This window comes from Arvicola amphibius, chromosome 3 (genome assembly GCF_903992535.2).
Source record: "Arvicola amphibius chromosome 3, mArvAmp1.2, whole genome shotgun sequence".
Classification (NCBI taxonomy): domain Eukaryota; kingdom Metazoa; phylum Chordata; class Mammalia; order Rodentia; family Cricetidae; genus Arvicola; species Arvicola amphibius.
The window spans coordinates 121,505,489-121,529,259 of NC_052049.1; the positions used below are offsets into that span (position 1 = coordinate 121,505,489).

At 44.5% G+C, this 23,771-nt stretch overlaps 1 protein-coding gene and 1 long non-coding RNA gene across 2 annotated transcripts in view; one reads left to right on the top strand and one right to left on the bottom strand.

Moving 5' to 3' along the window:
* The first annotated feature begins 1,283 nt into the window (after nucleotides 1-1,283).
* Exph5 (exophilin 5) overlaps nucleotides 1,284-23,771 on the top strand; it is a 70,002-nt gene continuing 47,514 nt past the window's right edge. Inside the window, exons 1-2 of the mRNA XM_038322479.2 lie at nucleotides 1,284-1,305; nucleotides 1,408-1,574. Coding sequence (XP_038178407.1) covers nucleotides 1,456-1,574 — 119 coding nt within the window. The 5' untranslated portion in view covers nucleotides 1,284-1,305; nucleotides 1,408-1,455. The remainder of the gene's footprint in view (nucleotides 1,306-1,407; nucleotides 1,575-23,771) is intronic.
* LOC119809580 lies at nucleotides 15,272-21,191 on the bottom strand. The gene is made up of 3 exons (XR_005284650.1): nucleotides 21,113-21,191; nucleotides 16,088-16,296; nucleotides 15,272-15,386 (listed from the first exon to the last, which is right to left on the bottom strand). It is a non-coding gene; the product is annotated as an uncharacterized LOC119809580 (long non-coding RNA).

Genomic DNA, 23,771 nt, shown 5'->3' on the forward strand with positions numbered 1-23,771 from the left:
GTTTAACTGCAATTAGTTCACTGATTAAAAAAAAAAAGTTGGGGGTGGGGGGCACAACTATCCACATTAGAAAATCGGTATGTATACCTAATAAATGAATAAAGGAACATGCAAGAATAATTGAACAGTGTGTGACAGATTTAAAAACCACCATCATTAACATAGGAGCGATTTATGAAAGAGCTCTGTGTTGTACAATATGGATGCGTAGAGTGGATCCCCACTTCATGCAGATAATAGACACCCACAAAAAAGTCATCTCAAAGGGTAGCTGTCCCAACATGCCATCAGTGATAATCAAAATAAGCCATGGGGCCAGAGGCAAAACCAGCCATTTTTTACTTCGTGACTTTGTTTGTTTTTCTTTTATGAGGTTTATTTACTGTGAAAAGATGGTGTGTATGGACAGACCTTGTAGATGTTAGAAGCCATTTACCGTCACATCAGAAAGGACCAAATTAAAGGTGTTGGGACATACATGTTCATTGAACAAAATTGTTTTTATGTAAAGAAACATGTTTTTTGGAAAGGCATTCATAATAATAAAAAAAGCATACAGATGCTCATCTTAGGAAATATCTGACTTTATTTCATCACGGAATAATTGTCTTTCTAGGAAAATCAACTGCTGTGGTTGCACGGGATTGCAATGTGCTCTAGACACGGGTGCTTTCGAATACCCTTTGCCTCAGGGCCACATTCTAGAATAACCTAAGTGGGGCTTTTCATTTGTTAGCTTACCAAAGTCTGAGAATGACTTTCTCTGAGACAGTGGGAGTGTGTTTGTGAGGGCAGTAGCAAGATTGGCAAAGAACCCGTTTCTACGGGTAACCTGGTGCCAGTCCTTCTATGAGTCCCTCTGAGACAAATGGCCCTGTAGTAAGTTGAACCTTCCCTGGTCTTTCAAACGGAGTAACCCTCCTGCTAACCCTCAAACTCCAAGGGGTTGCTTTTAGTCAGGGAAAGACAGGATTAATTATGAGTCGTTTTCCTTCTGTCTTTCTACTAGCCGAGCTCAAGTTCTTCCAGCCAACAGCAACAGTCAAGCAAATATTTTGGGGCTAACACTTAAGGATAAGCCTCACTTAGAGACAGAATTATGTAGGCTTGTTTGCTTAACAAGTCACATAGAGGGTGGGAGGAAGGGGGGGAGGGAGGAGACGCGGCAAGGCCCGCCCCTTCAGATGCGATTGGCTCCTACTCCCCATTTAGTCACTCAGTTTGCATCTCGGTTGGACAGGTTGAGAGAAACATGTCATTAAGGTGTTGTCAAAAGGAGCCCTGTATGTGTGGGCCGGTCCCTAGGTTTGTGGTTTTAGCTTTTCAAAGGCGCGGAGCTATTATGGGCTATGGGATCAAGTTCGGGAAAACTAGTCTTCTTTATCTTGAAAAATGGCTTTGTAACAGGAGGCGCCAAGGAGCTTAAGTACACATAACTCGCACACGGGAGAGAAAATGACGAAAGTTCCTCAGGGGTTTGATTTCAGTTTCCTAAACGAGGAAGAAGCCAGAAAGATCCTCCAGGTCCTGGAAAGAAATGAGGAACTCCGAAGGGCAGAGAAGGACAGGATCAGGTAGGAAGCGCACTCCTCCTGTGTGTCCGGAGGGGGGCTGGGGGGGCTGGGCCTGCATCTCGGGGTCTGGGAATCCAGGGAACCGCTCTGCTCTCCTGGGCACCTGCTGGCACCCTGCGCAGTTGCTGCTACCGGGTGGGAAGATGGAACCTGTGTGGCTTTCTCTCTGTGGGTCTCCAGATGCCTTCTGGGTGCTCTCTCCAGGCTCTCCATCCCGACTGGGATTGGCTGTGAGTCTCCGCGGGGAGGAGGGAGATTGTAGCTACTTCTTCGCATTTTCTGTGCCTAGGTCCCCACCTGTTCAGGACACCTGGGAGAACCTCGGCTGAGAGATTTCAGACATCTCAGGGGTTCAGGTGCCTCATAAGTCACTAGGGAAGGGCTCTGACCGTTTGGGGCACGTGAATTATTGTGGGGCATTCCCGAGAGCTGGATCCTGGCAGCTGCTCCCCTCAAGCCGGAGGCCCAGGGCGGGAGATCCAGGAACTTGTCAGAGTCCTGCGTGGGTGAATGGGACTTAGACACGTGGGGTTGGCTGCGGTGTGGTGATGTAAGAAGGAGTTTCTACGGGATTTAACCAATGACCTTATTATTAAATACAGTGTTATAGGTAAGGGAGGGATAAGTTACTAGCAAATTAAATTCAGAAGTGGTTAACTGGGGGTATAAACCAACCTTCTCCCAGTCCCTGCTAGGGAAGGGACCCGCAGACCTATCTAAGTCTTCTGCAGTGAACTGTGGGTAGAAATCCAAGATATCCCTCAGGCTGCAATGTAAGGCATAAGCTGGAGTTTAGAAAGCTGGTGAAGTCATCAGGTTCCCGGTTCCCCTCAGCCCCTCCCACGCCCACCCTTCTCTCCCTTAACTCAGAAGAAACCCCTTCAAGAACAATCTTCAAATTGGGGGATGCTTTTAGTCTTTGCAGAGATGGAAGACATTGTGCTCGAAGTTTCATCTTCACCCTCCTGTCCTACAGGACTCTCTGAGGGACAAGGGGGAGGCTGCAGAGGGCAGGGAGAGGCCACACATTTGAAGTTTCAGAATGGAGATCTTACCACACTCTGCTTCTGAAAATCAGGCTCCATCCCCTCCAGCTGTGTAAAAAGTCTTCCTTCTGAAAACAGTGTATCCACACCCATATTGGCCATACAGATATCACCTCGCCCAGAGATGGACATTAGACATGTATAGGGATAGCTCGAAAGGATACACAATCCCCCAGGCTCCCAAACTGTAGTTCTCAATGTGTCATTGGGAATGTTCTTTGTCTCTTAAGAGAAGGTGGCCATTATGTATGAGGGGAAAGCAAGGGCAGAATTAGGAAATGGTGTGAGGGAGGAAAGCTTGCATTTAGGCATCAGCTTGGCCCTTTTTAAATTATAGTCTTGGGAGTTCCAGTGGCAGTACTTATACAAACCAGTAGTCTTAGAAATAGTGATAGAATTTATTTTAAATTCCATTCAAGGGAATTTATTTTGTACTGTATTGGAGTTATGTAAAACATGACACCTGAAGGGAAATGGAGGAAGGGTGTGTAGGGCGTCTTTATACTAATTTATTACTGTTGTGTTTATATTGTACGGGTGTGGTACATGTGCACATGTGTATGTATCTGCATAGTCCTGGAAGCCAGAGGAAGATGGCTAGTGTCCTGCTTTATCCCTCTCTGTCTTATTACTTTGAACGGGGTCCCTCACTGAACCTTGAGCTAGGCTGGCTGGTGGCTAGCAATCCCCATCAACGCTCCTGTCTCGTCCCTCACATCTCCGGGGTCACAACCCTCACATCTCCGTGGTTACAACCCTCACATCTCCGGGTTGCAACCCTCACATCTCCAGGGTTACAACCCTCACATCTCCAGGCTTACAACCCGCATATCTCCAGGGTTACAAGCATCTGCCACACTTGGATTTTTATATCCGCTAGTGCTGACTCAAGTCTTTCGCTTGCACCGCAAGTGCTCTTATCCCTCATCCGTCCCTCCTGCTCCTTTAAAGTAGCTCTAGAGTTGCCCCAGCCCTTGCCTTGTGCTTTCTCTACTGCAGCTCATGCTGCCCACATCAGTTGCCTTTGGGGGAAATGGGTCTATGCATAGGTGGCGAATGCTGGAAGGTTAGCTGTTGGGCGGAAGGCCGCAACACATCTTCTGATCTCATATGCTCAGGTCATAGATGAAGCACCCACAGAGAGAGCTACAGTGCTAGTATGAACATCAAACTTAGAACTGTTGTGTTAAACTACCAAAATGATCATCCAAACAGCTTGAAACGTCTTCAAGGAAATCAGATGGTTGTACCAAGTGTCCAAAAGCGATGACTTCTGGCACCTTTTCTCCCGCTTACTTCCTGGCTCCCTCTGTCGAATACTCCTATCTCCATGGGATTATCTACCATCTTCCAGCCCATGTTCATTCATCTCTGTAGCAGACAGTGGCCTCCAGAAAGGACTGGGTATAGCTTGGAACCCAACTGTCTCTTCTGCTCCTTATCTCAAGAAGTATGGTCACTATATTTTCCAAATAAAAACTCAGGGTAGGTGACTTTTTTTTTTTTTTTTGGTTTTTCGAGACAGGGTTTCCCTGTAGTTTCTAGAGCCTGTCCTGGAACTAGCTCTTGTAGACCAGGCTGGCCTCGAACTCAGAGATCCGCCTGCCTCTGCCTCCCGAGTGCTGGGATTAAAGGTGTGCGCCACCACCGCCCGGCTAGGGTAGGTGACTTATATAATCCCTGTAACTTCAAACAGCTCAAACCTTTGAGCTGTCTGAGAGATGTTGGGGCCTTTACGCTTCCTCAGAACCAGCTTCAAGATCTCTTGGGTAGGACAGGGAGGGGCTAGATAGGGGCGTTTGGCTGTTTGAGGGACATGATGGATTCACTTGTGTTTCTGATAGATTTGAGATGATAATAGACGACTGGAAAGTATTCCTATAGTTAGAAATATAGGATGGCACAGTTACACAGGGCCAGAGGGTTCAGATATAGATGTCAAAGCTATAGGAATAGCTGAGATCCCAATATAGGAGACAGGTGCCCCGCCCCTGACTCCCCAAGTGTTCTTAGTCATGCAGAGATATCCCCGAATCTTCATCAGCCCTTGACCTCTTTGGCTCCGGTTTCTGGGAGAGGATTTGCATTTACTATTACAGTGGTTTTTAATAAACTGGAAATTCATTCAAAATTTTAAGGGAACCACCAAGATACTAGTCGATAAGTAGGCAAAAGAGAGAAGTAGACCAATCACACTTGAATATACATCAGAAATAAACAAAAGAGATGGGGAAATGTTGAGTTACAATCAGAAAGGAAAGTTAACTTTGAGATACCCGCAGTAAGCATGTTATTAGTGTACTAAGTAGATTGTAAACCTTTTCCAAAAGTATTGTTTTTATTATTTTTAATTGTGCATATAATGCATATTGGTGTGTGGGTCTGTGCATGTGAGAGCAGGTGCCCATAGAAGCCCCAAAGGGGGCATGGAATCCTCCAGAGGTGGAGTTACAGGTGGTTATAAGCTGCCTGATGTGGGTACTGGGAACCAAACTTGGACCCTCTGCAAAATCAGTCTGCATACTTGACTGCTGAGCTGTCTCTGCAGTCAACCCTAGTGATCAATAGCACACTTTGGATAAACTTTGCCTTTGACCCAGTTTTCCATCTCTTAGATATTTCTCATCAAGAGGAGACTTAAGTAAGAGGAGATAACCGTAGCAGCCTTTATTAAGTACTGCCTTTTATATAATAACAGTAATTATTGTCATAATAATAGCAGCTAACATTTATTAGTCAATACTGTATGCCGGTCATCGCAGAAACATGCTGTATAGATTTTATTTCCCAATAACCATGTTAGGCACACTTTTTAGTTTCCATTTCACAGAGAAAGAAGCTACTTATAAAAGTTGAGTATTTTCTCTAAAGTAAGTAGTAGAATAGAATTCAAATCTAAGTCTGTCTTAGAATTATTTTTTTCTGTCAACGTTGAATGATAGTCGCATCCATTCCCTGGGACACGTATTATGATATTTAACAAGCGTAAAACACTTGCCCAGAGTCCTTTAGTTTACAAAGTACAAATCCAAAACTTGATCCAAGATCTATCTGGCTTTAAATAACTTTTATTTCTCCCATATTGAATGTATATGTATTTATCTGTATATATTTACATCTGTATGGACTTTTATATATTTGCTTTTATTTTCATCATAAATCTGATCAAACAGAAATTTTTATTTTTCTTTCTTGAAAGCTAACAATAGGGCTACAGAGTTGGCTCAGTAATTAAGAACACTGGCTGCTCTTGCAGAGGACCTAGGTCCAATGTACAGCATCACATGGTGGCTTATGAACATCTGTAACTCCAGTTTCTGGGTATCTATCTGCCACCTCCTTCTGACCTCCACGAGCACTAAGCATGTACACTGTGCACATACAAACATACATGCAGTCAAACACTCATACGCATAAATTTTTTTGAAAATTTTTGAAGCAAAAATAGGTAACAATAATTATACTGAAGGCTGTCACTGGCTGGGAACTTGCATTTTTCCTATTCTTACAATGTTTTAAACCTCCAATCCCAGCACATAGGAGATAGCTTGCGCTAATACCAACAAGCCAGGAAGTGTGTGTGGTGTAATTTGGACACCATCACCGTGCACTACTGCCTTCCACGCTGCAAAAAGAATTGAAGTGACGCTCTTGCTTTGCTCATCCAGCCGGTAGTAAATCCACAACTGAGATCTTTAATCTTTAAACCCTTCCTATTTCCACTGACTGTGGAAGCAGAGGACACAATGACCCTAGGCAGTTATATTGGGCACTTTTATTATCATTGTGACCCAAAGCAGAGTATGCTCTGTGGGATTTACTCTGGTCATGGCTGGAGAAGGCAGTGTTCATGATGACAGAGAAGGTGTGAAGGAGATTAGAGTTGTGGGAATGGGGTTTGTATTTCATGTCGGAGGACCAGGACGTGGAGAAAGAAGAATGCTAGAACTCAGCTAGCCAGCCTTCTCATTCCCTTTTCTTCAATCCAAACCCAGCCATGGGATGGTGTCCACCCCAGCCAGGGCCAGCCTTCTGTCCTCAGTCAACCCTCTTGGGGAACACCCCACAGACATACCTAAAGGCATGCCTCACTAATACCCCAGTGGTTTCTTTTTCAAAGGTTCACTGGTGAGAATCTCACCTGCCAGTCCAGTCTAGCCATTCGGGGAATTCCAGGTTCAATGAGAGACCTTGCCAGAAAATAAATATGGTAAAGAAAGGATTGAGGAAACCAGTCAAGTTCAGTAGGCACACACACACACACACACACACACACACACACACACACTAAAAGTGCATATTACACATTTTACCATCAGTATCTTGTATTTTACTTACTTATTTGGAGGGGGTGGCATGTGCACACATGTGCACAGTCCATGTGTGGAAGTCAGAGGACAATGTGCAGAAGTTGGCTCTCTCAGTCCATCATGTAGGTCTCGGGAGCCAAACTCGGGTTGTCAGGATTGGGGACATCCTTACTCAGTGAGCCATCTCTCTGGTCCTATATACATTTAAAGTTTTGAGACTGTTTATTTACGTATGTGTGCACACGATCACACGCACGTGAGTGTGCATGCCCCAGTACTTGTGTAAAAGCCAGGGACAACTTGTAGGAGCTGGTTCTCTCCAGGGGATGGACTCTGGCTGTCAGACTTGGGGGAAGGTGGGTTCTCCAGCTGAGTCTTCACACTGGCCCTCTCTATATATACATTACATAAGGCTATACTCTAAACTGTTGAAATAGTTACATCTTAGGAATAATATTTAATTTCCTTTCCACCATGCTTTTGAGGTCTCTCTTGTCATTTCTGCTGCTGAATATGCCAGGCTAGCTGGCCCATGAGCTCTCTCTGCCTCCCATTTTCTACATGAGTGCTAAGCACACAGGTGCAAGGCGCTCATTCCCAGGGCAGTGTTGAGCTCATGGGTGCAAGCTGATTATTCAGCCTTTCTGTGGGTTCCAGAGAACAGGCTTGAAGGGCTTTTATCCACTGAGCCATTTTGCAGCCTTCTATTCATTTTTGAGGCAGGATCCCCTTTATCCCAGATTGCCCTGATGTTTTTAAAACAAGAAATGAACTTATCATATCCTATTCTTGAATACATATAGTATTTTCTAAGCTATTTTCCATAATAGCTATAACATATTTCATTCCTATGAATAGAATATGAGAGTTCCAGATTTTGTCTTAGTTACTCAGGCTGCTGTAGTGAAGTGAACACCTTAGACTGGGTAATCTACAAACACAAGAAGTTCATTGTCCACAGATCTGAAGCTGGGAGTCTAATACCAGGTCTAATATTGAATATCAAATGTTTTCAGTGTTTTTATTTTACCCCATCTTATAAGTTTGTGGTATTATTATATGCTATTTTGCATTTCCTAATGACTAACGATGGTAAACATTTTCATGTAGCTATCTGCTTTTCATCTATTCTCTTTGATGTCTATTCAAATCTTTCGCATATTTTTGTGTTGCTCATTTTCTTACTGTTTTTTTTTAATTTCTATATATATTCTGGACATCACCTTTGTGGAGTGCAGGGTTTTACAAGCATTTTCTTCCCAGCTGTAGCTTGTTTCATAGTATCTTTACAGAACAAAAAAAATCATTTTGGTGAAAACCAATATACAAAGTTTTCTTTTGAGAACTGTGCTTTTGGTAGCATTCGGAGAACTTTTGCCAGACACAAAAGCACAGAAATCTTTCTCCTGTGGTTTAGAGGGGTTTTCTTTCAAGTCTGATGTATTAGATGATTCCATTTTTGAAATATTTTCATACATAGTAAACAGTTTAGCTTGGGCTTCATCTTATTTCCTGGTGATGGATGCCCAGTTATCCCAATAAATTTCTCAGAAAGTCCTTCCTTCACTGACCTGCTTCTATGCCTTTGTAAAAATATGTATTGGGTTGTGTTTCTGGACTCAGTCCTATTTTTGTATCTATATGCTCTTTCCTTAATAAATACATTTGCTTGATTTCCATGGTTTTATAGTAAATCTTAAAATCAAAATTATAAAGATTATTTTGCCTCTTATGTTCCTTCACTTTCCTGTATTAGTCTTAGATTTACCTGTGTGTTATTAGTGTAAATCCACACTAATGCTCTTGGGTCCCAATATTTTGCTAAACTTACATAGAGATGGTTTTATTTCTTCTTGTCTGACAAGTATGTCCTTTTTCCTTAGGGCTTCCAACAAGGCACTGAGCAGGGCTGTAGGAGTACACATGCTGGCCTTGACCCAGAAGCTTCAGTCTTTTGTCATTAAATGTGATGTTGGTTACACTTTTCTGACAGACACTTTGCATTAGAGTTTATTTCTTGCTGCTGAGATTTTTGGTCAAATGCTTTGAGACAAAAGTTTTTGCATCATGCGGTTTTGCATTTTTAGACTCGATATGGTATTCGCGGTCACCACCTTTAAAATACTAATATTTTTGCAGAAATGTACTGTTTTTGAAAATGCATGCTTGTCTAACCTTCAGTCCCTCGGTGTGACTCTTGGAGAGAAGGCTTTCACATAGATAGATGACTGAAAACTGGATCATTGAGGGGAATCCTACAGGAATGACACTAATATCCTCATTTTTAAAACTCTGGACACAGAGCAGACATGAGAGAGAAGCCATGTGCAGACTGCCAATACAGTTACAAGGGGAAAGGAATGGTCAGGAACAGGGCTGGTCACGGCCTGGTCATGTGGAGGAAGCAGGACCCTGCCCCACTTGATCTTGACCTGCAGACTGTAGGACCATCCACCCATCCATCCATAGTCACACGGTTTCTTTAGTATGACCCTTATGGCAGGACTTTCCTACCATCGGGCTAGCACACAGGCACATTCTCAGGGGAAGCCCCATTGGTCAAGGGTGTATAGTTAAATTGGTTTGCTACTATTTCCTTAGTTTGGGCATCTGGACTGTGAAAGATACTGATGTGCTGTCTTTCCTATAACCTGTTGTTTTCTTTATTTCTGAGACAGACTTATGTGTAGCCCCGTCTGTCCTCATCTTTGCAGTCTAGGCTGGTCTCAGACTTCTGATCCTCCTGACTCCTTTTCTATGCATTGGGATTACAGGAATGAATCACTATGGCATGCTTAGGATTTATATCTGGATTTTTGTTTTGGGGTTTTTTGTTTGTTTGTTTTCTATGTTTGTTTGTTTTTGGTTTTGTGTTGTATTTTGAGAGAGGGTTTCTATGTGTAGCTTTGGAGCCTATCTTGGAACTCACTCTGTAGACTAGCCTGGCCTCAAATTCACAGAGATCTATCTGCCTCTGCCTCCCAAGTGCTGGGATTAAAGGTGTGCCCTCCCACGGGCCAGCTGATTTTTGTCTGTCTTAATGCTGAGTACCTCTGGCTTTGTTACGGATTCTCTCCTATTCCTGTGAGAGAGAGTGGAACTTCTTCTATGAGCATTTGGGAAAAATTCCAGAAATAAAGTTTTATTTTTCTCAAAGATTTTAATTATAAATCAAATTTCTTTAATGAAGCCAGGCTTTTCCAACTAGATTTCTCTGCATAAATTGAGTAGTTGACAGTTTCAGAGAAATGAGTCTATTTTGCCTAAATCATCACATTTATGTATGTAAGGTTGTTAGAGTGTGTTTTTTTGTGGACTACATTAATAGTGTATTTTTGGACATAGTGACCATTTCTATCATTGCGTGAGTGCGTTTATTTACGTCTAACATTTTATTTCCTATTTGTTTTTTATTCCTCTTTTTCTCCTCTCCTGCCTGCAATACTAAAATATTTTAAATATTTATTAATTTTCTGTGGGAAGGGGTACACATGTACCACGGCACACAATGCGGAGGTCAGAGGACAAGGTGAATGAATGATCTGCTTCTCTTTTTCCACCTTGTGGGTCCCAAGGATCAGACTCAGGTCCTCCGGCTTAGAAGCAATCGCCTTTATCTGCTGAACCTTCTCACTGGTCCCCTTGCAGCCTTTTAAAGTATTCTTTTCAAAATTGTTTACTGAAGTTTTAACTGTTTATCAGTATAATATATTTGGTAGTTGCTCTGGGATTACACACACACACACACACACACACACACATCTTTTTACAGGTAACTTGTAATCACTATTTTGCTGGGGTTTCAGGCAGGTGCTACCACAGCTGGGCCCTCTTTATACTTTCTAGTTCCCTGAAGCCCCTATCAGTCCTCCATCTTCTTGTAAGATGTAGAGAAAGGAGAAAAAAATCAAAGCTGGGTGCGGGAGTTGCCACATCTCAGAATCGCAGCTCCCATCTGAGCAGTCTCCCTCCCTGGGTGTTTCAGCATTGAGCATGCTTGCTCCCAGAAGACCCCTTTCCTGCACCCCAAATCCAAACTAAAGGCACCTTCTGGACACTTCTGGCTCATTCCTGTCCCTTCTCTGGGAATCGGTTAGAATCCAGCTGAAAACCAGAAACTACTCTGTGTATAAGGTAGTGAACTGGCCTCATGGCCGACAAAAAGAACCAATGGGGAGAGATGGGGGAGTGATAGTAAGTCAGAGGAAGGCAGTATGGTACATGGAACCTGCACCACTGGGGGTATTGACGCCAAAACATGCTGGAAAGTGGTTCTTCTCAGGTAATGGGGAAGAAAAAAATAAATTTCTGATCTGTTGTGCTGGCCAATTTCCAACCAGCAATAGTTAAGCAACCGGCTTGTAAAATTCCTGAATATTTAGTAATGAGAGCCAGTGCGAGCCAGCTCTAAGAGTCACTGTTTTATACACAAGAGGGCTGGGTGGTGTTCTCTAAGCCTCTGGGTCCTGCAATAGAAAGAGGAGCCCTGGTGGGTGTGAGCCCTGGAGAAGATGAGAGAAGGTCATTTGCAGAAATTCCCTAAGTCAGTCAAAAGAGGGGAGCAAACCCCTTGGCTTCCCTCTTCCTCCTAATCTGTCAGTTCCGGCAGGACCACAGTCAGAAGCAGAGGATGCAGGCAGGTGCCCCCCCTCCCCAGTAGCTCATTCCCGCCCCTTCTTCCTTCCCATAGTTCTGCCTCTCCTCTGTCGCAGTTTAGAGTCTTTCTCCTAACGCTGCTCATCCACGTTCGCTACCCTGCCTGAAGGTTCTCTGGAGCATCCCCCATAAGCAACAATGCTGTCCACATCCCATGCTTTTCTCTGTGCTCTTTCCCTACACTAAGTACCTTGGGAGGTGCCCTATTCTGCTGTGGCCTCCCCAGCCCGCTGCTTCTCTCTGCCTTGCTCCCTTCTGTGTGGAGCAGTCCCTTCCCAGAAGGGACTGTGACCAGGCACAATCGTACATGCAAAAGTCAAGGTCTTTGAGCATAGACTCAGGGCAGGGCCCCTTAGGTACTAGAGGCTCTGGGTCTGAAACTGAGAATTTGAAGGACTTGAAACTGGACTCCTCCAGGCACAGGCTGCTCGCAGCCCATACCCCCTCTTCCCAGACCTCTGGCTCTGTTGTCCTCCAATGGGATGATCCTCCTTGGCTCAGATTCTTGGTGAGGGTCATGACTGTCTTGCCAGTCACTTGCAACTCTAATCAGCTGCTCTGAGTGAGGCCAAGCACCCACTCTGAAGTCCCTCCCGGGTGAAGCTTAGTGCTTTGTGCCTACGCAGAGGCTGGGGCTGTAAATGACTGGGTTCAGCTGAAGTGACGCAATGCTGTTGTGGCAGACACGAGACTTGCCTGTCCAAGGGACTAGCTGTGCACCTGCCTTCTCCATGCTCACTCGGGCCCTTGACACATCTGCTGGGCATCTTTGGCATCTATGATGACATGTCCCAGGCCATGGTGATTCTTAGCTGTGGCTGAAACAACCATGATTTAAGAAACTCTCAAAACTACCAATGCCTGGCCCCACCTTAGTATTAACTGGCTTCCTGCCTTCCTTCCTTCCCTTCTTCCTGTCTGTCTTTGTCTTTTCTTTTCTTCTTCCTTTCTTTTTTTACTTAATGTCTGAGATTCTAGGGTTCCACTTACCATGGATGTGAAGCTCAGTCATGAAGAAACCACAAAGTCTTGGACTGTAAATTCTTATTAGAGAGGCTTGGGATCCAAGGAGCCTACTGGAAGCTTCAAGGACACAGTATGCTTCATGTGCTAGGCTTTTATTAGGAGGACCTACCTGCAGAGATACTGTACAATCATCAAATCATGCTTATAAGGAATAGGAGGTTTTGCTTAGTATATCACTAGGGAGGACAAAGACAAAGGAGTATGAACAGAAAAATATGAAAATATAAGAATCCCATACATCTCAAGAGAAGCCTATTCCAGCTCCTGAGCCGGCGAGCCTGGAGCACAGATCATTTCCTTCTGGCCTTATGAGCTGACCTCAGAATGTCCCTAGACGCAGAATGTGTTTCTTTCTCGGACAACATCATTTATTCTTTGACTCTTCATCCATGTACATAATATATCTTGATCATGTCCAACCCTGCCCCCCGTCCTCCTGGGCACAGACCAATACATCCTCCTCCCACAGGCATGTTCCCCCTGAAACCACAGAGTCTAGTTAGTGCTGCCAGCTGGAATGTTGGCTGAGTTTGTTAGTTTGATCTTGTGCGGGTCTTATGCAGATAACCACAGCTGTGGTGTGCGCATCAGTACAATAGGCACATTGTGTCTACAAAATACCATCCACAGCACATTTTCCCAGACTCGTGTGCTTTCCTGCCCTTTGTGGTGATGTTCTGTTAGCCTTTGATGGGGTAATGGCTATGCACTCAACATTCACTTGTTCTCAGCTCTTTGTTAATCTGTATTGCTGCCCACAGCAGAAGGAGGCTTCTGTGGCCGAGGTTGAGGGCAGCACTAATCTATGAGTATAGCCATAAATATTTAGAAGACAGTTTCTAACAAGTCCGTTTACCAAAAGAACAGCAATAGCTCCCCTGGGGCCCATGACCTCCTGACCACGGGTGATAGGCATGTGGAGCGGGCCTTTTTAAAGCTCCTCAGATGAGACTAACATCTGCTAAGGGACCTGACAGCCCCTGGACCCTTGGATTATGTACTTCAACTGTCCCATCTTTCCTCCATTCCTTTGCATGAGTTGAGAGAATGCTAATATTTCAGGAAATCCTGTGCTAGGGAGGAAAAAGCCTGGGGTCCTGGCATAGACCAGTTGAGGGGACTCTCCTGCTACAAACAGGAGCTTTGTTTCTGCTATTTCCTGACTTACAGTTGCTTGACCGAATCAAGTTATCCTCTGCCCCTGGAGCTGTGTAGCCAGGCAACTGGAAGAACCACCTTTTCCTCTCATTGTTTTTATTTTACACCCCCTACTCCCCACCCCCAGTGCAGGTTACTGTACACACAAGGCTGTGATAGCCATAAGCCACTTAGGTCCTGGTCCCAAGAATGGACTTCCTTAAGCACCATTACAAGATATAGCTCTACTTTGACTGTTGAACACTATTTCTTTCTCTTTTTTTGTGGTTTTTCGAGACAGGGTTTCTTTGTAGCTTTGGAGCCTGTCCTGCAACTAGCTCTTATAGGCCAGGCTGGCCTCAAACTCACAGAGATCCACCTACTTCTGCCTCCCAAGTGCTGGGATTAAAGGTGTACGCCACCACCACCTGGTTTTGAACAGTATTTCCTAAATGGCTGCTGTGTATTTGTGTGTGGCAGCTCTCTTCTCCCAAATGCCATGGAGATATATAAAAACTGGCTTTAGGGGTTGTGCAAATCTGAGAGTCATTTTAACTTGTTAGCTGGATTACATATAACATTTGTCCTTGAGAGTGCACTTACATCATGTGACTTTCCCTTTTCAGCCCAGATGAAGCACTAACAACCGACAACTCCAGAGAGGTCTAGCTTCCTGAACCAGAGTTGGCAGAACTCTAGATGAGGGGTTAGCTACAGAATGTGGGTGACTAAAGGCAGCTGCATTGCTGCATTGCTGCATTGCTGCATTGCTGAAAAGCAGGATGGGTAGGATGCAGGAAGGCTGCATCCCCAAAACTCCCTGAATGGCTTGCTTGGCTGAGCTGGGTCAGTCTCCTCTCTCTGGCAGTTGTTACTGTGAGAATAACCTTAGGGAGGCACCTCGTGGCCTCACAAGTTTTTGGAGCTCCCTGCACTTATGAATTTCATTTACTTCTGGAGTCTTGAATAACATCCCTCTAAGAAGGAATGTTTCCATTCGGAGGGCGTGGCTACACAATAACTTAGAAGTTCCTCTGCAGGAGCAGGAGCCAAGCAAGGCCTCTGCTTGCTAGAAGTCATCCCCGAGTAGCTGGTGTTCTTTTAGTCCTACCGTTTAAAAAGAAACACTCCTATGTGTATGGGAGGGGTGGCAATGGCCCTACACGCCACTGGGGAGTGTGTGAACTACACGCCACTGGGGAGTGTGTGAAGTACACGCCACTGGGGAGTGTGTGAAGTACACGCCACTGGGGAGTGTGTGAAGTACACGCCACTGGGGAGTGTGTGAAGAAGAGTGTGGCCACCCCTTCAGTGTTGTCAAGCGATCTCCACTCACGACAGTCCATTCCTACCGTAGGTCGCCATATAACATTGGCTCCAGAGAAGGCAACCAGAGAGGTCAATAAATGAGGTCATGTCTATCCACAGCTGTTTAATTACCTAGCCTCTGACATCCAGGCCGATGTCTTTAAACATTTATGAGTAGCATATCCCCTCCAGGTTAGCTGTCTCTTTCTTCAAAGCCGCAGCAGATCCCTCCCTTCTCCGGCTTCTGATGAACTTCTTCCCCAGCTTTCTTCTTTACTTCCTTGCAGGCTGCCATTTAACACCTTTTGTGTGTTTTTGAAGTGGGTCTGCTGTAATAAACCAATAGATGTATGGTGTGCATGTGTGTGCGCATATGTGTGTGCATGTGCGCGGAGATCAGAAGCCAACACCAGAAACTTTCCTCAGTCACTTTAAACATTATTTTTTTTAAGTGAACCTGGACTTGTCCATTCAGCTAGACTGGCTGGCCAGTTTGCCATAGGGATTCCCCTGCCTCCATCCTCCACGCACTGGGACTTACTGGTGGGTCACCTTGCCTGGGGATTCAAACTCTGGCCTCACACCTGCATGGCAAATGCTTTACTGGCTGAACTATCTCCCTAGCTGGTGTAAATTTTTTATTAAAACAATTTGCACACATCTAAAAACCCAATTTGCAAATAGTGTAAATACTACAGCTTCTAATCAGTAGCCCTTCAAAAGAGCAGAAATGGTTTTAATTTGTGTTCATAGGTCAGAGGAGTGTGTGTGTGTGTGTGTGTGTGTGTGTGTGTGTGTGTGTGTGTGTGTTACACTTATTGGAGGCCAGAGATTTACATTAGGTATTGTTTCTCAGGAGACAGTCTCTAGCTGACCAGGGTCTAAGTAGGCTAAGCTCCAAGGATCCATCTGTCTCTGCGTCCCCAGGACTGAGATTACAAGTGTATGCCACTGAGTCTGGTTTTTTAAATATGAGTTCTGGGGAATCAAATTTGGTACTTCGTGGATCTAAGGCAAACACTATACTGACTGAACTATCTTCTGAACCTCAGAGGTGGTTTGATGATCCAGCTGGTACCAATGTCCGTTGTCTCCCACTCTTTATGGCAGTATCTTTGGTACTGCAGGCACCGTTGGTGGCAGCCTCCTACGGCTGAAGGCTGTGTGTACCTCCATGAGTAGGTCATGTCAGGATGTAATCCAGAGCCCGTCTACTTCTTTGCCTTGGATTTTTTCTTCCTGGGAGGCAAGAGTTTGGGAGTTTAAGTCAGGCACCCATCAACATTACAACATTACTTCCAGAGCTGACAGGGATGACTAGCGCCTCTATTTGATCTTTATGGCAATTATCTTTGGAACCTGTCACAGTTTGGGGTTCAGGTTCCTCCTCTTAGTGTTTCATAGCACCAGAGGACAGAGGTTGGCAGGTCTGTTCCTCCCTTTAATGACAGCATTATGGGACAGAAATTTTTTTGCATCAGAATTCAGTAACACCAGCAGCAAGCACTCTCAGCAGATGTGTCTGAGCGCCTACCATGTTCCTAATTGCAGAGATACTAAACTCCTCCATAAAATCTTTCAAGCACCAAATAGTCAATGTTCAATATCCATGGGAGATTGGGGCCAACATCCCCCATCAGATGTCAAAATCCACAGATGCTGAAGTCCCGTGTTTAAAATGATGCAGTATTTACATACAACCTGCAGGCTACCTACTTTAAGCCACCTTTTGATTATTTATGATACTTAACCCAATTTAAATGCTATGAAAATTGTTAGACTGTATTGTCTAAGGAATAATGACCAAAAAGTTTATGTGTTTCATGCAAATTTAATGTGATTTTCAAATACTGTTAATTTGTATTTTGTTTTTGTTTTGTATCCATGGGTATAGAACTCAGGAATAGGGAGGGCCAACTGTATATTCACCACTGTGTGGTAAATGATCAGGCAGTTGTGCATAGGAGCCCAGAGGTCATTGAATACCATGCTGGAGGAGATGCCGCCTGAACTGAGTCTGGAGAGAAATGAGGGGTGGGTAGAGGCAGGAAGGTTCCTGAACAAGCAAAGAGTAGTGTTGGCAAGACTCAGTTATGTGGGAAACCAGTGAGGTGCAACCAGAAAGCAGAGGTGGGATCCCCAGGACACAAAGTGAGGGGCAAATTCGGAGGCATAGATGGGTCATGGAAGGCCCCTGTGCCATGCCTAGGACCCTATGCTCTGTAAAACAGAAGACAAGGAGGAATCGTGGACATATTTAGAGCAACAGAATAAAGTCAAAGTCAAAGACCCAGTGGTAGCACTGGGTCCAGTCTGGATTAAGGAGAATTCTGTACAAAAGTTTAAAGTCCTCATATATTGGAAACTTTTTGCCACTACTGTGATGCTGGGGGTTGGAACCCTATGAGGTAACTGGGTCATAAGGGCTATGTCCATCGGAATAGACTGTCATTATTGCAAGAGAGGAACTTGGTTTAAGAGCAAGTGTGGGGGATAGAAATGTATCTCAGTTGGTAGAGTACATGCATGAAGCCCTGGGTTCCATCCCAAAATGATATAGACCAGGCACATTGGCGCACACCTATAATGCCAACACTCAGAAGACAGGTGTGGGAAGACAATTAATTCAAGATCGTTCTTGATTACACAGCAAGTTAATATCAGCCTGGGATTCACAGACTCTCTCTCTCTCTCTCTCTCTCTCTCTCTCTCTCTCTCTCTCTCCCTCCCTCCCTCCCTCCCTCCCTCCCTCTCTTCCTTCCCCCTCACACACACACACACACACACACACAGAAAGAGAGAGAGAGAGAGAGAGAGAGAGAGAGAGAGAGAGAGAGAGAGAGGGAGGGAGGGAGGGAGGGAGGGAGGGAGGGAGGGAGGGAGAAGAGAGAGTAAATTGAGCTTCTCTGATTTGCTCTCTCAGGCCAAGGGATGACATAGCACGAGGGTCCCTGCTGGATGCTGATGCCCAGCACTTGTACGTCCCAGCCACTAAAACTATGAGAAACAAATTACCCACCTGCAGCACTCTGTTATAGCAACATAAAATGGACCAAGACAGAGAGGAATTAAGTGAAGGGAAGAGGTTCAAGAAATATTGAAGGGCTGGAGAGATGGCTCAGAGGTTAAGGACATTGCCTGCTCTTTCAAAGGTCCTGAGTTCAATTTCCAGCAACCACAAGGTGGCTCACAACCATCTGTAATGAGATCTGGTGCCCTCTTCTGGCCTTTGGGCATATACACAGACAGAATATTGTGTAAATAATAAATAAATATTTATAAAAAAGAAACATTGGAATGTTAAGTTGCAGGACTTGGTGGCCCCTTTTCTGAAGACAGACGTGGAAAGGAGATTATGGGTAAATGAAGGTTTCAGCTTTGATGAGATTTGGGGGTCCAGCTCACTGTTTACTAATCTAGTGGGTCCAAACAGGCTGCACACTTTGAGACCAAGGACAGCAAACAAAGCTACATTCCGATAGTCATCTCTCAGAAATATTTTGACATTACTTCCTGGCAAAGATCAAGTCTTAGACCTGTGACCAGTACTGGAGGTGAGGGGAAGAGTGGCCCCATTTCCAGGCAGTATTCTGGCAAGAAGTCTAGAACTGTTCCCCATCTCCAGATGGACTGGGAGAGGAGCTGAGAGCAGGCATCCAACAGTAGAGGAGGGGACAGAAGCCATCACAAATACAAGCCATGATGAACAGCCTGTCAAACAGCAGGAAACTAACCAGCCCAGAAGAACATTCAGCCTTTCATTTCCTCCCCTTTGGCTTTGGACTTCAATGAGAAGATTTCTTTCTTTTTTTTCTCTAAGCAGAAATAATCATGGCCAACTAATTGAGGCAGCCCTCCCACTCCAAATAAAACAAAAACCAAAGCCCAGGACTCTTTGCTTCTAGTCATTTGTCCTCCCTACTAAGCCGCAAGCTTCCCTTCCAGCAGCTCTGTCCCTATCCCACCCGGATGGATAGAAATGCAGTTCACCTCCAGGAAATGGGAAATTCCCCACCTCAATAATCCTGCTCCCCAGCGTAGGGCACCACAGATGTCACTTTCGAAGTTCATACATAGTCCCTAAGAGTCAAAGCAATCGTTCTGTGTGCACCCCAGCCCCAGCCAGGTAGGTAGCCGTTCACCTGTGTGAAGCCCCCTGGAGTGCTCAGGCCAGTGACTCCAGCTTAGCGTAAATATATTGAACGCACGCCTCAGACGGCAAAGCAGTAAGGCTAAGAATGAGATCCAGCAGACGTGGTGGTGAAAAGACACCTCCTTCAAGTTCATGAGCATGAGCGTTTGCTTAGTTTAACCCCAGAGTTTTATGGAATCAGGATGAGCAGCATTTTCACTTAGCAACATTTGAGATCCTTGACAGATGTTTTGAGAGTTACAATTTATATAAGCTATGCAACTTGATATTGTTAATGCCAAACCTGGGGCCCAAAAAATGTATAATGAATTTGGAAAGACAGGACATATGAATTTAATAATTTCCTTCTTTCTTTCTTTCCTTCTCTCTCTCTTTCTTTCTTTCTTTCTTTCTTTTTTCTTGTTTTGTTATTCTTCCTGTTTCGTTTGGGTTGGGAAGGGGGGGTTCAAGACAGGGTTTCTCTCTCTGTAGCATTGGCTTGTCCTGGATCTCACTCTGTAGACCAGGCTGGCCTCAAACTCACAGAGATCTGCCTGCCTCTGCCTCCTGAGTGCTGGGATTGAAGGCGTGCGCCACCGACTTCCTTCCTTGTTTTTATTTCGTTCTGTTTCCCAGGCTGTTCTAGAACTGATTGTGTGCCCCAGGCTACTTTTAAAAGTCTGCTGACACTCTGCCCTCTGACAGTTTATATACTATTGGACTGCTCGTGAGCGGTGCAGATGTGGTGAAGCAGAGCTTGGGAGACAGAAACGTGGATGGGAGCTAAGCTTGTAGTGAAAGCTGTTACAGAGACTGGTTGTGCAGGCTCGGCGATGGTGTGGATATGCAGAACATGGTTGCAGAAAATGAGTTCTCATTTTGGCTTGTTGCTCTTCCACTGAATGGGATATCACACTTATCAACATTTAACTCATAGTTTGAATATGTAATCTTCACTTCAGAAAATCTATTTCTGTTCCTATTGGAAACTGAAGCCCTAAGCAAAAGACTTGGCGCTGTTCTGTGGTAGCTGTTGTCTCCTCGGTCTAGAGTCTCCGCCCTACCTCTCCTCCTCCCCCTTCCCAATGTTCCTATTTACCTTTTAGTAACTATTGCTAAATGTAAATTGCTCAACAACTTGGCACATCTAAAGAATAAGACTTGCATAGATTGTTTCATTTCACGTCTCAACTCCGCAAATTTTAAATAGAAAAGAAGGAAATGCAGTAACCTCTGAAAGACTAAGTATGCATTAAAGATTTTAGCATCTTTCTCTAATTTCTGGCTTTCTGTTGAATCGGTTACATCAGAAAGCGATTCCCCAGAATGCAGTGCTTTCCTCTGAATAAATGGCTCATGGAGCACAAAAGGACAACTCCTCCTCACTATTCCAGCAAGCTCACATGGTTGTCTTAGAAGTCTCCAGAAGACTTACATGATCTTGCTGTCTTAAGCAAGATCATGATCTTACATCTATTAAGGAGCTGAAGAATCTAAGAGTTTGGAGAAATCTTGCGTGTGGCCTAACAACACGAGACAACTGTGCAATAGTAACAGATAAGCATTTGACTTCCACAGGGAAATTTGGACAGCTTTTGGAAGCAAGGATTGCAAATAAAAACTGTAGATCATTCAACCACAAACAAAGTAAAGCATAACCCCCAAACAAGCCCTCAATTATTTTCTTCTGTTCCGATTCTTCTCTGGAGAAATGGCAGCCCTCACCCACAACCACTAAAAACCTTCCAGTCACTCACTATGATTGAGCATCATGGCTGACAACCAACGGCAGCTTCAGGCACTGTTCTAAAGGAGTTCAAACCCTAGGAAGACTGGCCCTGTCTTTAAAGGGTATAAGTAATTGTGTGTGTGTGTATATATATACATATATATATATGTATATAATTATATATATAATCCTACCTTTCTTTGGGAGCCTAAATCAAGAATCTTGACTTTCTGTTATACAAGATCTGTCATGTTCTAGGTTACATCCATCTTTATCCACTAATAGATTTAAAACTTTCGCTAGGTGTCAGCACTGAGTCAAGTCATGGGGGCAAAGAATGTGTGAAAACATTTGCATAGCAAGCAAAAGGGAAACTTGGAAAGTATCCCAGTGCATATGACGAAAACTTTAGGATGGTTGGCAAACAGGGTTTAAACGAGAGAGTAAAGGCAAACAAGTCCAGATAAGTAAACAGGGCTGAGGACAAAGACCGGAGTCCCAGAGGTGGGGAGGAAAACGAGACAGAAGTTACTTGATCAGTCTGAGGAACAAAGGGATTGGAGCCCAGCCCATGAGCGTCCCCGCCACCCAGATATAACATCCTCCCATCAACTCAGACAGTGTTAAACTCCCACGCCAGTCTGGGACAAGGACCTGGGAAGAGATGGCTATCTTGACTGATGAGAATATCCTGACAGTATCGTCTGCAGAGCTGGATGGCACGAAGGTTCTCTTTGTACTTAGCACTGCAGCCTGAAGGGGAAGAAGCAAAGAAGCGTAGAAATTAAGTGAACCGAACGTGACATTCAGCACAGGTCTGTGACATGCTCCAGTGACCAGGCCGCAGATACTTAGACCACCCATGAACTACTTGCAGCAAATACCAGGTGTTGCCAACCTCGTTCTTTGTTATCTCGAGCATCAAAGGACCAATGTTATCAATGACTGTTGGGTTCAAATATCAAACAAAGGTCCAGAACAGAGAAGCCATAAGATGACTCATTCCCAAGAACACGTGAAATAATGTTCAACTCTCTTATAAGACAATAGCGAAGGACAAACTCAGTCTACAGGTTTATCTGATAAGCAAAAGATTAAAAGAATGTAATAATTGGTGGCTTAGAGAGATGGATCAGGGTTTAAGAGCATTTGCTGATCTTGCAGAGGACCAAGTTTGGTTCCCAGCGCCCATATGGCCGCTCACAACCATCTGTAACTGTAGTTCAGAGGACCTGATGTCCTCTTCTGGTCTCTGTGGGTACTGAACACACAAGTGCACACACACACACACGCAACACACACACACACACACACATTAGAGTAATTTTTAAAAAGCATAGTAAACTGAGTGGCTGTAGGCTGGCCCCATACAGCGTGGAGCAGCTGAGTCAGATGCCAGTCACTTCCCCCCAAACTATGGGCAGCATTATAAATCTCTTCCAATTGTCCCTCTCTGGAGAGCATCCCTGTCACCAACCTCCCCTGTGTTTCCACTGCCCTCATCCAATGTGGGTAAAAGGTAGGATTGCTCCAAGAAGGCCTTTTGCAAATCCCACCAAGCAGGCTCCCCTCCCTGGGCTTCTTGCAGCTTGCCTGGGTTTGGGGAATCCCTTGCTCGAGTTTAGCTCTGAGTCTATCCCAAGCTGCTGGTGTGGTTGATTGAGGCCAGGAATGCCAAGCATTTGTGATCCCGTGACCCGTGTGTCCCAGCACACCTTGGGCCACAGATCTCCCATGCTTGTGCTAATTCTGTGGCAGGGTGGTGTTTTGTGGTGTGAATTCTTTATCAAAGTTTATTTTTTTATGTATGTATCATGACACATGTATAAAGAATAGATATGACAGGATGATTTCTTAAATATTTATCAAATTTTATTCTGCTTATGTATGTATCATGACACGTGTGTAGAGGTCAGAGGACAACTTGCAGGGGTCAGTTCTCCCCTTTAACCATGTGGGCCCCAGGGATCAAACTCATGCCCTGCGGCTTGATGGCAGGTGCCTATCTCAGCAGCCTCAGAATGATTTTAAACAAACCAAAACAAAAGGTAGAGGCTGTCGGGATACTCAGATTTCTGCTTCTAGACTAGACATTACTTTATTCTGCCCTAAAAGAAAACAAGACTTAAGTAATTCACAGCTGAAGAGATGTTGACTTTGAAGGTCATTGTTAATAGGTGAGCCACACCCATTTGCTGCCAAGAAAGCAACTGCTTTCATTGCTGCTTTTCCTCTATAAAATGCACCTGACATTGACTTTTCTTTTCATTCTTGAGAAATGAGCTGGTCGTTTACACACCAAGAAAACTTGTCCTGTCCCTATTCACATCAAAGACACATGAGTTCACAGTGCACTCTATCCTGTCAGAGCTGCGCTGTCACTGTGACAGTCAACAAGGTCCCTTCAAAGCCCTTCTCCGAAGACCCACAGAGACTTTATGGTTAAGTATTTAACACACTATGAAGAAGGAGCCCAAACTTTGTTTCTGAGATCTGAAAGAATTTGGATACTAGCATCCAAACGGGTGTGATGGTGCATGCCTTTGGTTCCAGCATCCTACTCTTTAAAATACCAGTGTCAATGCTAGAGACAAGACTCAGCAGCTAAGAGGTCTATTGCTAGTCATGGGGGTAGTGGTGCACACTTTTAATCCCAGCACTCAGGTGGCAGAGGCAAGTGGATCTCTGAGTTCAAGGGCAGTCCAGTCTACAAAGCGAGTTCCAGGACATCCGGAACTATGCAGAGAAATCCTGTCTTGAAAAACAAAACAAATGAACAAAGAATAGATAGATGCTAGCATCCAAAAGGTGAAATTATATCAAATAACAACAGGGACACTCCCAGGAAAAAAA